The sequence below is a fragment of the Chenopodium quinoa genome, unplaced genomic scaffold (assembly GCF_001683475.1).
Source record: "Chenopodium quinoa cultivar QQ74 unplaced genomic scaffold, ASM168347v1, whole genome shotgun sequence".
NCBI lineage: Eukaryota > Viridiplantae > Streptophyta > Magnoliopsida > Caryophyllales > Amaranthaceae > Chenopodium > Chenopodium quinoa.
In genome coordinates this window covers 2,639,080-2,651,906 of record NW_018742684.1, presented here as the reverse complement: position 1 = coordinate 2,651,906, position 12,827 = coordinate 2,639,080, and the positions used below count along the sequence as shown (strand labels likewise).

General features: G+C 35.1%; 1 protein-coding gene across 1 annotated transcript; it reads left to right on the top strand.

The window, feature by feature from the left end:
- The first annotated feature begins 5,687 nt into the window (after positions 1-5,687).
- On the top strand, positions 5,688-8,319 carry LOC110722784 (NAC domain-containing protein 43-like). Its single transcript, XM_021902077.1, has 3 exons — positions 5,688-6,394; positions 6,508-6,794; positions 7,325-8,319. The coding sequence occupies exons 1-3, from the start codon at positions 6,223-6,225 to the stop codon at positions 7,889-7,891; spliced, it is 1,026 nt and encodes a 341-aa protein (XP_021757769.1). The 5' UTR covers positions 5,688-6,222; the 3' UTR covers positions 7,892-8,319.
- The last annotated feature ends 4,508 nt before the right edge of the window (positions 8,320-12,827 follow it).

Genomic DNA, 12,827 nt, shown 5'->3' with positions numbered 1-12,827 from the left:
ACCAAGGCCGGAGCCGGCGGCAAGGCCAGTGTCGCCGTGTACTCGAACCCAGAAAGCACCGGATCCGGCAACATTTCAGACAACATCTCAGGCAACACAGGAATTTCGGGCATGAGAGAAGAAGAAAATGTCACCGATAAAAATGGTGGTAAGGAAAGTAGGGAGCAGAGTATGGAAAGTGAGATTCAGAAAATAAAAAGTGAGGATGAAAGAAGGAAAGAGGATGAAATCCTCTTACATATGTCGGCTAGGAGAAGTGAGGAAAGGGAAGAAAACTTAGCCCACAAAACTCACTCTCTCAATCTTCCTCTAACCGGTCCCATTTGTTTGGAAGCCCAAACCGAAAACTTACAGCCCAATGACTTAAGCTCGAAACCTCTTGGCTTTGTTTGTAATAAAATCACTCCATGGATTTTTGACTGCGGAGCCACTGACACTATGACGAGTGATCCATCAGATATTAAAGCCACCCAAACCTCTCACCGAAACCAAATCCAAACAGCAAATGGGGAATATATTCCTGTTACCAAGACTGGGATTATTGATGTTACTTCAGATATACATTTAAATAATTGTCTTTTAATTCCTAGTCTTACTCATAAGCTTTTATCTGTGAGTCAGTTGTATTGTGCAGGATGCTCTAACAGGACGGATCATTGGGCGTGGTACTGAACGAGGGGGTTTGTACTATGTGGATGAGGAGGCTCAACAGGGTAACGCTTTGCTTGCTCATGGATCACCGGAAAGCCAACTTTGGATGTGGCATCGTCGGCTAGGTCACCCCTCTCTTGGTTACCTAAAACGTTTATTTCCCTCTTTTAAAAATATTGATGTAGCATTGAACTGTGAAGCATGTGTCTTAGCTAAGAGTCATAAACATACTTATCATCCTAGTTTAAGTCATGCCTCTGAACCTTTTGTTTTGATTCATTCCGATGTCTGGGGCCCAGCGCCTGAATTTGCGTTCCATAACTATTCTTATTTTGTTTTATTTGTGGATGATTGTACTCGTATGAGTTGGGTTTATTTCTTAAAACATAAATCTGAAGTGTTTGATGTATTTGTTAAATTTTATCATATGATATGCACTCAGTTTCATGCTCACCCACAAATTTTACGATCGGACAATGGGGGGGAATATATAACCTTAGATATGGAACAATTCATTATTGACCATGGTCTGATTCACCAAACCACATGCCCAGACACTCCCCAACAAAATGGAATTGCCGAACGGAAAAATCGAACCCTTCTTGAAATAACCAGAGCTATCATGTTAGAATCCCATGTCCCGGTCTATTTTTGGCCAGAAGCTATTGCTACTTCCACCTATCTCACAAACCGAATTCCTAGTAAACCGCTTGACTACCAAACACCTCTTGACACCTTATCCTCTCATGTCACCATCCCATCAGTCCATTCTTTACCTCCACGAGTCTTTGGGTGCGTTGTCTATGTTCATTTACCAAAACGGGCTCGAAATAAGCTCGAACATAGGGCAATTAAATGTGTCTTTATTGGGTATGGGGTTTATCAAAAAGGGTACCGTTGTTATGATCCAATTCAAAAAAGGGTCTACACCACCTTAGACTGTGAGTTCTTTGAACAAACTTACTATTACACCCAACTAGGTCCTCAGGGAGACAATTTGAGTGATGACCTTAGCTGGTTGACATATCCAAAAATGGTGGACCCAGATCCTACAACACAAGTAGGCAATACCACCGATGCTACCCTAGAAGCCGTAGTCCCACTTCCTCTTCAGTCTCCACCAGATCCGCCAAATGAGCATCCATCTGATGACATTCCATCATCAGAAGAGGTACCATCTGAAAGCTCTCCTGTTTCCTACAATATGTCTGAAATTAATCCTGTCTCCAATGAAAGTGAACAAAACAGGTATGAGTTACCTCCTAGAAGTACGAGAGGAGTTCCACCAAGGAGATATGATCCTGAATATGAGGACCAACGGTCGAGATATCCAATCGAAAGAATCAGCACTGAAAATCTGTCCAGCACAGCCATAGCTTTCAATGCCTCTTTATACTCCGCAGACATTCCAAAGAATGTGGAGGAAGCTGTCAAGAATGAAAAATGGAAGCAGGCTATGGAAGAAGAGTATCAGGCCCTACAGAAAAACAAGACTTGGGAGAAATGCATCTTACCAAAGGGGAAGAAGAAGGTGGGATGTAGATGGGTATTCTCCATCAAATAAAGAGCAGATGGAACTATTGAGAGATACAAAGCACGACTGGTTGCTAAGGGATACACTCAGACATATGGAATAGACTACTCAGAAACTTCCTCTCCTGTAGCCAAAATTGACACGATACGAGTTCTGTTTTCTGTAGCTGCAAACAAGGAATGGCCTCTGTACCAGTTTGATGTGAAAAATGCCTTCCTTCATGGAAGCATTGACGAGGAGGTGTATATGGAGGTACCTCCTGGATATTCTCATGATTTTAGAGATAGGGAAGGATGCAGATTGAGGAAGGCTCTCTATGGACTAAAACAGTCTCCTAGGGCGTGGTTCGGAAGATTCACAAAAGCTATGAAGAAGTTTGGATATAGGCAAAGTAATTCCGATCATACTTTATTTCTGAAGAAAGAAAAAGAGAAAATAACCTGTTTAATCATCTATGTAGATGACATGATTATTACAGGAAATGATGAAGAGGAGATTGCAGACTTAAAGGGAAAATTATTTCAGGAATTTGAGATTAAAAATTTGGGCAACCTCAAATACTTTCTTGTCATAGAGGTCTTGAGATCAAAGCAAGGGATCTTCATTCACCAGAGGAAATATATTCTTGACCTTCTGGCAGAAACAGGAATGCTTGGTTGCAAACCAGCTGAACCTCCGATTGTGGCAAATCATGGCCTTCAAATTCTTGAAGGTGCAAAATTGACTAATAAAGAGCAGTATCAAAAGATTGTGGGAAAACTTATTTACTTAGCTCACACAAGACGAGACATAGCCTATGCAGTAGGGGTAGTGAGCAGATTCATGCATCTTCCACAAGTACAACACATGACAGCAGTAATGAGGATTTTGAGGTACCTAAAGGGTACAAGTAGTACTGGGATTTACTTTGACAAGAATGATCACCTAGATCTAATTGCGTACACGGACGCAGATTGGGCAGGAGATCGCGATGGTAGAAAATCCACCTCTGGATACTTCACCCTAGTAGGAGGTAATTTGGTCACCTAGAGAAGTAAGAAACAGAAAGTAGTGGCTTTGTCAAGTGCAGAGGCAGAATTCAGAGGTATTGCAAAAGGGATAACTGAAATCTTATGGATCCGAAAACTTATGAGTGAAATTGGTTTTCCACAAAAAACAACATGCAAACTCTTTTGTGATAACAAAGCAGCAATAAGTATCTCAGAAAATCCAGTTCAACACGACAGAACGAAGCATGTTGAGATAGACAGACACTTCATAAAAGACAAATTGGAAGATAAGATAATTAAACTTCCATTTGTGAGATCAAGAGATCAGTTAGCTGATATTCTGACAAAAGCTGTCAACAGTGAAGCATTCGATGAGGCATTGCGCAAGTTAGGCATTGGAGCACCGAATGCCCAACTTGAGGGGGAGTGTAGAAATAACCATAATTAGTTCCTTAATCAAAGGGACTAAATATTAACCAATTTAGTCTGCAAATATTTAGGCTGTAATCTTGGTAGTAGTTGCCTAATTTACGGGATACTTCTGTGTATAAATATTTGTACTATCACAAGCAATAAACACACAAAAAAATTACAAACCCTATTCCGCGTTATTTTTCTCTATAAGTTGCTTACTAGGATATCAAATGACAATTATATTATAATACTTTAAAAAACTATTTCACTAGGCTTGCGTGGCCAAATAAAGCTATAAGCAATTGTATACTCTATTGTTTTCAAATTTGTTTTGATATTATCAATTGTTAATTGGTTACTATTATGTGCTGATCAAATAATTAGCCAAAACTATCAAAAGCTATTGAGAAAAATTTGCTTCTATTAGTCTTTTGATATTGGCTAAAACACTGTAGTTTAGATAAACCTACCTTTAATCCAACACAATTCTAATTGTATTACTACATGACGTATAAAAGCCGATTACCAAATAAGGTAAATACTTTTAAGTTTTAACGAGAGATAATTACTAGTTAAAAGACTTGAAATTGATTCACACTTATAATTAAGTTACACCTTATGTAATGTACATTCTTATTGATATTTTAGGTAGTTAGCCCCTTCTGGAAGCCCCCCCATAATAAGGACCCACAAAGTACACTAGAATGGCCATGAGAGCACTCCCAGCAGTGAGGAAAAAAGCCCTCACGAGTAAAAATAAAGGTGTAAAAAAAATACCCGAGCATTACGCTAGTGAGGGAAAAAACCCTCACCGTTGAGAGCTATGGAAAACGCACAAGAGTTGAGGGGAAATACTCGTGAACAGTAACCGGTGGGCCCCACATGTACACGCTGCTTTCCCTTTTTTTTCCTTTCTGGCTTGCAAAACGACGTCGTTTTGCCTTAAAGAAGGGCGAAACGACGCCATTTTGAGGGGCAAAAAGGGAAAAAAAAATAAGGGGGCAGCTGGCCTGACGCGCGTCAGACCCAGCCAATGGGGATGCGACACGCGTCAGGCTTTGTCCTTCCAACCAATCAGATTTTTTTGCTTTTATTACAACGGTTATATTTTTGTAAGGTAAATATAACCGTTGTAATTATAAAAAAAAAAAAAAAAAAAACAAAATTCACCAACGGATAGATTTTTTTTTTCTCTATAAATAGACATGCATTTTGATATATTTTGATATACTTTCAAAAAACCCATAAATACTACAAATTTCCTTCTTTTCCCAATTTCTTTGAGTTATTTTCATCATTTTTATTATTATTATTATTCGTAAAAAAAAAAACCCTCAGTTATTATTTAGTATTATTATTATTATTATTATTATTTTTATTATTATTATAATTATTATTATTATTATTACTAGTAGTAGTAGTAGTAGTAGGCGGGCAGACCCGAGCACAAGTGCCACGGTGTTTAACAACGAGCCATTTGAATTCAACGTCGGGCGACCACCCAACATTGATTTCAACACGTATTTGGAGAGAAGGATTTCCCTTCGTGATAGAGAAATTCATTCATCTCTGAAACAAGATTTAGTGGAGCACATATGGCAGAACTTTCGTCATAATGCGGTTGAATAAATAATTTTTTAGTTTGTTATTTGTAACCGTATCGTTATTTATGTTTTAATACTCGTGTTTGTATTTTATTTTAGTAGAACCACTTTTATCTAGTTCGTAATTGTACCGTTATTTAACATCCCATGTGTTTGTATTACCGTTATTGAAGTTCCCATGTGACTATTTAATGTGTTCATTACAAAAATGTGCTACTAATTCAAATGTTAAATTATAAATAAAACGTAATTGAAAAATAAAAAAAATATTATTAATTATAATTAAAACGTAATTGACAAATAAATAACAATCTTATTAAGTTATAATTGAAACGTAATTGAAAAATAAATATAAAAATTATAAATTTTTATTATATTATTTTTAAACGTAATTGAAAAGGAAATATAAAACTTATAAATTGTTATTAAATTATACATTTTTATTAAATTATTTTTAAACGTAATTAAAAAATAAATTATTTTCACATATTTTAATTGTATTGGAAAATTAAATATGTAGTATAAACATTATTTCAAAATAAAGATAAAATAAAAAGATGATGTGTATTATGGTGGGGTATAGTAAATAGTGGAGGAAAAAGTGATGAGAGGTTTTTTTTTCTCCTCATTGATGTAGTGAAAAAAACATTTGATGAGAGAAATTGTATGGGAGGAGTGAGAAAGTGGGTAGAGAGAGATTGAGAGGTTTTTTTTTTCCTCACTGCTGATAGTGGTCTGATACCAAACCTTTCCATGTAGTTTTTGGACTCTTTTCACCTTAATCTTCATTGCCTTTATATATATTGTCTTCCTAATAACCATTGATTTGTCCCCCCACAGTTCTACTCTGCAACTTTGTTTTCCATAATTACAATGCTCAAATTTCTCTAAGTCATTAACTATTATTTCTATGATCAACTCTTGATTCAAACACAACTCACTACAAGGATCCGCGTTTTTTATTATTATTATTGTTGTGATAAATATTCTTCTAGTGTTATTTGATTTTTTTGTTGATAGTCGAATCAATATGAATCTTTCAGTGAATGGTCACTCAAAAGTACCTCCAGGGTTTCGATTTCATCCTACAGAAGAAGAGCTTCTTCAATATTACTTGAAGAAGAAAGTTGCTTATGAAAAGATAGACCTTGATGTCATTAGAGACATTAATCTTAACAAGCTTGAACCATGGGATATCCAAGGTAATACATTTATGTGACTAGATTTCATTTCATAACATATTTTTTTTCATATCATTAATGTACAAAATTAAAATTGATCATTTTCCTTACACAAATTATATACTATTTTTCAGAGAAGTGCAAAATAGGATCAGGGCCTCAAAATGACTGGTACTTCTTTAGTCATAAAGACAAGAAATACCCTACAGGGACTCGAACAAATCGTGCCACAGCAGCCGGGTTTTGGAAGGCCACAGGCCGCGACAAGATGATACATAGCAATAACAAACGCATTGGTATGAGAAAGACGCTTGTTTTCTACAAAGGTCGAGCTCCTCATGGTGAGAAATCTGATTGGATTATGCACGAGTACAGGCTTGAAGACTGTGGTTCTAACACGGTGCATGATCATCACTCCTTTGTAAGCTTAAAGCTTTTAATAAATTTTACCTTTTTTTTTCTAAGCATTATTTATGAAAAGCTTAGGAAATCAATGCAAAATATAAAAAAGGATGATTTATAGAGTCAAAGAGTTATGATTTTGTTATGAAATACAGCAAATGTAGACGACCTCCTTTTCAAGCAGTACATATCAATAATCTTCTACTTTAGGATAGTTTTTACCTAATTATCCTGTGTTTCTATTTACGTTTATACTCAAGGGATAAAAAATATCCTTTAACATCCATGCATAATGATTCTTGATGTCAAAATTAGTATTGACAACTTGACACGTTTACATTTTTTTGGATGGTTTACAGATATTGTATACTTCTAAGTAATTCATGTGATCTATCTTATAACTTAGACTTCTCATTTTATATAAAGTACCCTTGTCGGACCTTCAAAATAACGTACTCTAACATGAGTATTGATACTTGACACTTGTGATAGATCTTGAAGATCGACTAACTAATCTAATTTAACAACCGATAATTGATGTTGTTATAGGTGCCGAGACAAGACAATTGCACAACAGAAGAAGGGTGGGTGATATGCCGCGTTTTCAAGAAGAAAAACTACCAAAAGGCAAGTGATAGTCCAAGATGCTTCCCAACATCAACCGATCCACAAACCCAATTGTTAAATTTCAGCAGTAAAAAGGTGCTTGATCACCTCTTTTCTTGCATGGAGAAGACAACCTATGAAGATGAGATTACCAACAATCATGATCATCCAACAACCTGTACTAGTACCGCCACCAATAACAACATCATCCCTACTTACAACTGCTGTACTAAAACCACCCCCAGCATCGAGGTCTCGAACCATCAGCTATTACTGAACAATCAGTTCTCAGTCGAAAATGATCAGTACAATAATCTTCCTATGCTGACCTGCAGCAACAACAGCAGCCCACAACCATTTAACGAAGATGATCCTATGCTTACCTGCAGCGGTAACACAACAAGTTTAAGCGATTGGATTACACTAGACCGCCTTATTGCATCACAGCTCAACGGCCAAGATCACCAAGACTTAATATGCTCGAATTCATCAGTTATGTATCATGGTTAAGTCATAGCTAGATATCCGCCCTACTGTTATACAAGATTTGTTAGTAGTATGCAAAATCGCGTTTTCTGCTGTCTCCTGAATCCAGATGATGATGAAGATGGTGACATTAGTTACCTTTCTACACATGATTCGCGGTCATCAATTAGAGCAACTTTTTCATCAAGTCACTTGTGGGAACCAGCAACGAACCCAGGACTATCTATGAAAGTTGACTAGTTACTGAAGATCTTTGTCGTTACCAATTTTCATCATTACTTACGTTGAAATTTAGCTGATATATACCCTGTAAAGTCTTCCTCTTTGCATGATTATCATTCCATCTTTAACTATTGATGATTTCGCTAAAACTTTACAATAAAATTCACTTGTACATCTTTATACGGATCGGATCTAGTATTCATATCAAAGTGTAATTTTGTAATATTATTGTTTTGTAATTTTAATAAATTATTTTGATGATTATAGTTTGACTTCATTGATATATGGGTGTCACCGGACCGGTTAAAGTCGATCTTCATTCGAACTTTAATAAATGGACGTGTTCGGCAAAATGTATCTATAGAGATAGCTGTTAGCTATGATACTAACCGTTAGCTGTCCAGTAGCTGTGAGCTTTAAAAATATATATTTAAGTATAAGTGTTTGGTAAAATAACTGTTAACTGGTTGTTAGCGGTAAAATTCTTAAAATATAGAAGAAAAATTCCAACAGCTAATTAGCTTTTCATAAAAACTATTAATTTTTCATAAAAACTATTAATTTTTCACAAAAGCTACTTCAAGTACTAAACTCTACTCCCATCACTACATTATCAAACATTTATATCTTTTACAAAGTAATGGTTTAATTAATCAAATCACTAAAAGCTACTCAAACGCTAGTCCGAACACGCCCAATATCTCTCAAAATATACAATTAAGAAAAAAAACTCTCTTGTACATCTTTTTATATGGAGAATTCATATTAAATTGTATTTTGATATACTATTGTTTTGTAATTTAAATATTTCTTTTTTTTCAGAAAAAATTAGTGATTGAAGTGTTGACTTCTATGATGGGTGTTAGTGGTAGCTTATCTTAATGATTTGCATATTTACCTCCATTTAATTACATGATGAAGAGATGGATGAAGTTAAGGATTATAATGGTTCAATGATTAATAGTTTGTACTAATTAAGATCTTAATTCACATTTTAATCATACACAAAGGTGACTGAACCTCAGCCATAAAGTAATTTAAGATTTTAAATGATTTCACGCAGTAAATATTAAAAGGAATTAAGGAGAATTACATCCTTTTTCATATTAATTGGACTACCGCTTCTTATAATTTTTTTTATAAGAAAGTACTCCGTATTTTTTAATCATCACCTTTAGATTTTTTAATCAAAGAACATAAAAACTTCCAATGAACATAAGAGCTATAATTAAGATAATGTTATGTTGATGGGATTTTATGTTCATCCAAGTTTATGCTCTTTTATTTTAGTCTTCATGTTTCTTTCGTTTTATGTTTGTCAGATGCCCAATGTTAGGACTTAGGGGTGAGCATAACAAGATATCTAACCTGTTAAATTTTTTGGAACCGGAACCTGTTGCAAAAGGTTCCTAAAAATGAGAACCGGAACCTATTGAACAGGTTCCTGAAAATTGGAAACCGAACCGGTTCTGGTTTTGATTCAGGGTACTCTGTCTTTTACTATATTTCGTACTTTTTTGCAATTTTTCATAAATTTACAGTTTGCAAATATAACAAACCAAAAATACTTATTTACCAATTTTAATACATATAGTTATAAAATTATTTTTTATTAATATTAAGTAAAAATTGAGCTTAAATTGATATATGATTTGGGGTTAAGTAACACTTTTATTAGGTTATAGGGTACCCTACAGATTCCAAAAAATCAAGAACCTGATTGGAATCTGTTGCAAACCGAACCGGTTCTGGTTTTGATTCAGGGTACTCTGTCTTTTACTATATTTCGTACTTTTTTGCAATTTTTCATAAATTTACAGTTTGCAAATATAACAAACCAAAAATACTTATTTACCAATTTTAATACATATAGTTATAAAATTATTTTTTATTAATATTAAGTAAAAATTGAGCTTAAATTGATATATGATTTGGGGTTAAGTAACACTTTTATTAGGTTATAGGGTACCCTACGGATTCCAAAAAATCAAGAACCTGACCGGAATCTGTTGCAACAAGGTGACTATTTTACTACTCGGAACCGGAACCTCTTAGAACCTGCAGTTCCTAACAGGTTTCGGTTCCGATTCAGGGTACCCTGAATTTTTGCTCACCCCTACCCAACGTGTATTGTGCATAGCCTCTACTATCCAATTATTGAGCAAAAACAAACTGTCATCTCTCATGTAATAGGGGGGAAAAGGAAAGATTTACTTCAGTTTACAAGTTAGATAGATTCATTCCTAAAAGCAAGTACAATTTCTCATGTCAATTTTCATTTTTCTCAAAGCTTGATCTTTACATTACAAAACATTGTACTTCCTAGTTGTCAAGAGAGAATCTTAACCAAGATAAAAGGAAAGGTGGTAAATGACACCCTTACTTTTGGTTGATAGCGAGAAGGGTGAAGGGTTATATACTTATATTAATGGCTCATTTCAACAAGGACATAATTCAAAAGATTGATAAAAGTTTTATACTTCATACTTCGTATGTAGTTTGTATTGTACGGATAAGTTTTAAATGATGATGAAAATAACATAAGCACTTACGAAGTAACTAATACTCCGTAGCAGAGTATCACTTCGATCAAAGGGCACTTTTCTAGAATTTCATTGAAACATTTTTTTATTATTATTATTTTTTTTTTTTTGGTTGTTTAGAGAGCTACAAGGGCGGGTGATAAGAATCGATTTCAAGATCTCTTGGAATCGGAAGGGGAGCTTTAACCACTTGATCTATCCCTCACTCTATTGTTATGTACGGAGTACTTGTTAGTTGTTACTTGTTACTATGATAATATATTAGTAGAGTAAACTAACAAGTAACACCCATCAAATTGACCAAAAATAGCATTTATAACCTATGGAGAAATATACTTTGTACGAGTATATTGAATTAAAATCACTACATAAAGTGATGAATTAAATCTTATAATCACTAGAATTTTAGGCAAAAAAAAATACTCCTTCCGTCCCCGAATGATAGTCACTTTTGGGTGAAAATCACGGAAATTAAGAAGAAATAAATAAAGTACCTGGAAACTAAAACCCAATCATGTGCAAAACAAAAAGAAGAGAGAGAAACTGATTGTCATTAAAAAGGGAGACAACTCATTCAATTAAGGCACAAATACTAAGGCAAATATGAGGGTATTTTGGGAAGCACGGATAATACAACAAAAAAAAAATGAGGGTATATAGGTCATTTTATGTTATTGTATGGGACCTAAAATTGTGAAGTGTGACTAACATTTTAGGTGTCCAAAAATGGAAATAATGACTATCATTCGGCAGGGATGTTCAAATCCGGGTACCCGGAGTTTCGGGTACTTGTAAATTTGTCCCATGTCCCGACCCGAATAATTCGGGTACCCGGAACCCCCGGGTACCCGAATTATTCGGGTCGGGACATAGGGTACCCGGAATTTTGAATGATTGTAAATAATTTGCTCCCAAAAGGTAAAAAATTGAAAAACAATTTAGATCTACTATCCAAACTCCACACAATTGAACAACCAAGATACAAAATAACTTTATACAAAGCTTTGTTTCAATAAAAAATAATAAAATTTGAAATATACAAAGAAATTAGAATAGAAAAAATATAATTAGAAATTACAATTAATTTGCTCCCAAGGTACTGTTGCAACATAGAACAAAGCGACCACCGTGTTGGGCGAAGTAGCACGCAGCGACCACCTACTCGAAGCAGCACCGAGTCTCAAACGGAGGTGGGCAAAGCAGATCGAGGCTCAAGGAAGAAGAAGGCGGTTGAGAAGAGGTTTTGAGAGTTTGAGAATAGAGATGTAGGAAGAACTAAAGAAGCAATGGAAGTAGGAAGAATAGAGAAGGAATTCAAGGAAGAAGAAGGAAGGAAGAGAGAGAGGCAGGAAGAGAGAGGAAGAGAGAGAGAACGGTGGAGCTTAAACTTCTGGAAACCCTAAGTTTGTTTCAAAACAAAAGGGTATGTGGGCTGGGCTGTAGCCTTGTAGCTTTTTTTTTTTTTAATTTTAATTTATTATTATCGGGTATTCGGGTACCCGATAATGAAGAATTCCGCCCAATGCCTGACCCGGATAGAAGGGAATTTAACCGGGTCGGGTACCCGTCCCGAAAAAATAGATTTTCTCCTAAATTTTTCGTCGGGTATTTATCGGATCATCGGGAAAACGGATCGAGACAATCAGGTCGAGTTTTTTTGAACACCCCTATCATTCGGGGACGGAGGGAGTACTAGTAGTGATAAAGATGCATTCACTTCCTCAATAATCGTCAAATCAAAAGAGGAATAAAATTTCATATCCCTCTTATCCTTTGCCTTTATTTCCTTTCCCTCATTAGTAGCCAACTAAATTGATGATAATTGAACAGGACAGGATAACTTCTTGGAGGAATGTGGGGTAATCAACTAAACCAATCACCATAGACTTTCATCTTGGTTGGTAAAATGTTGTGTTTGTTTCACAAGACAAAATTATTCGAAATCTTTTAGGTTTAAGTAGCTGATAGCCAGCGACAAGGCCTACTACCATGCTTGTAAAGTTGTAGTGTATTTGCCTTTCAAATTACTTACAACGATTAATTGATACATGAAATAAATTATGTTTACAGTTATGTACTATGTATTCGTGAATATTTTTAAAGGTGACTATACCCTTAGCACTTTAGCAGCCATGGTACTCCATAAAACATAGATTTCAATAAAATCGCGATGCTTCAAGGAATAAATAAATTTC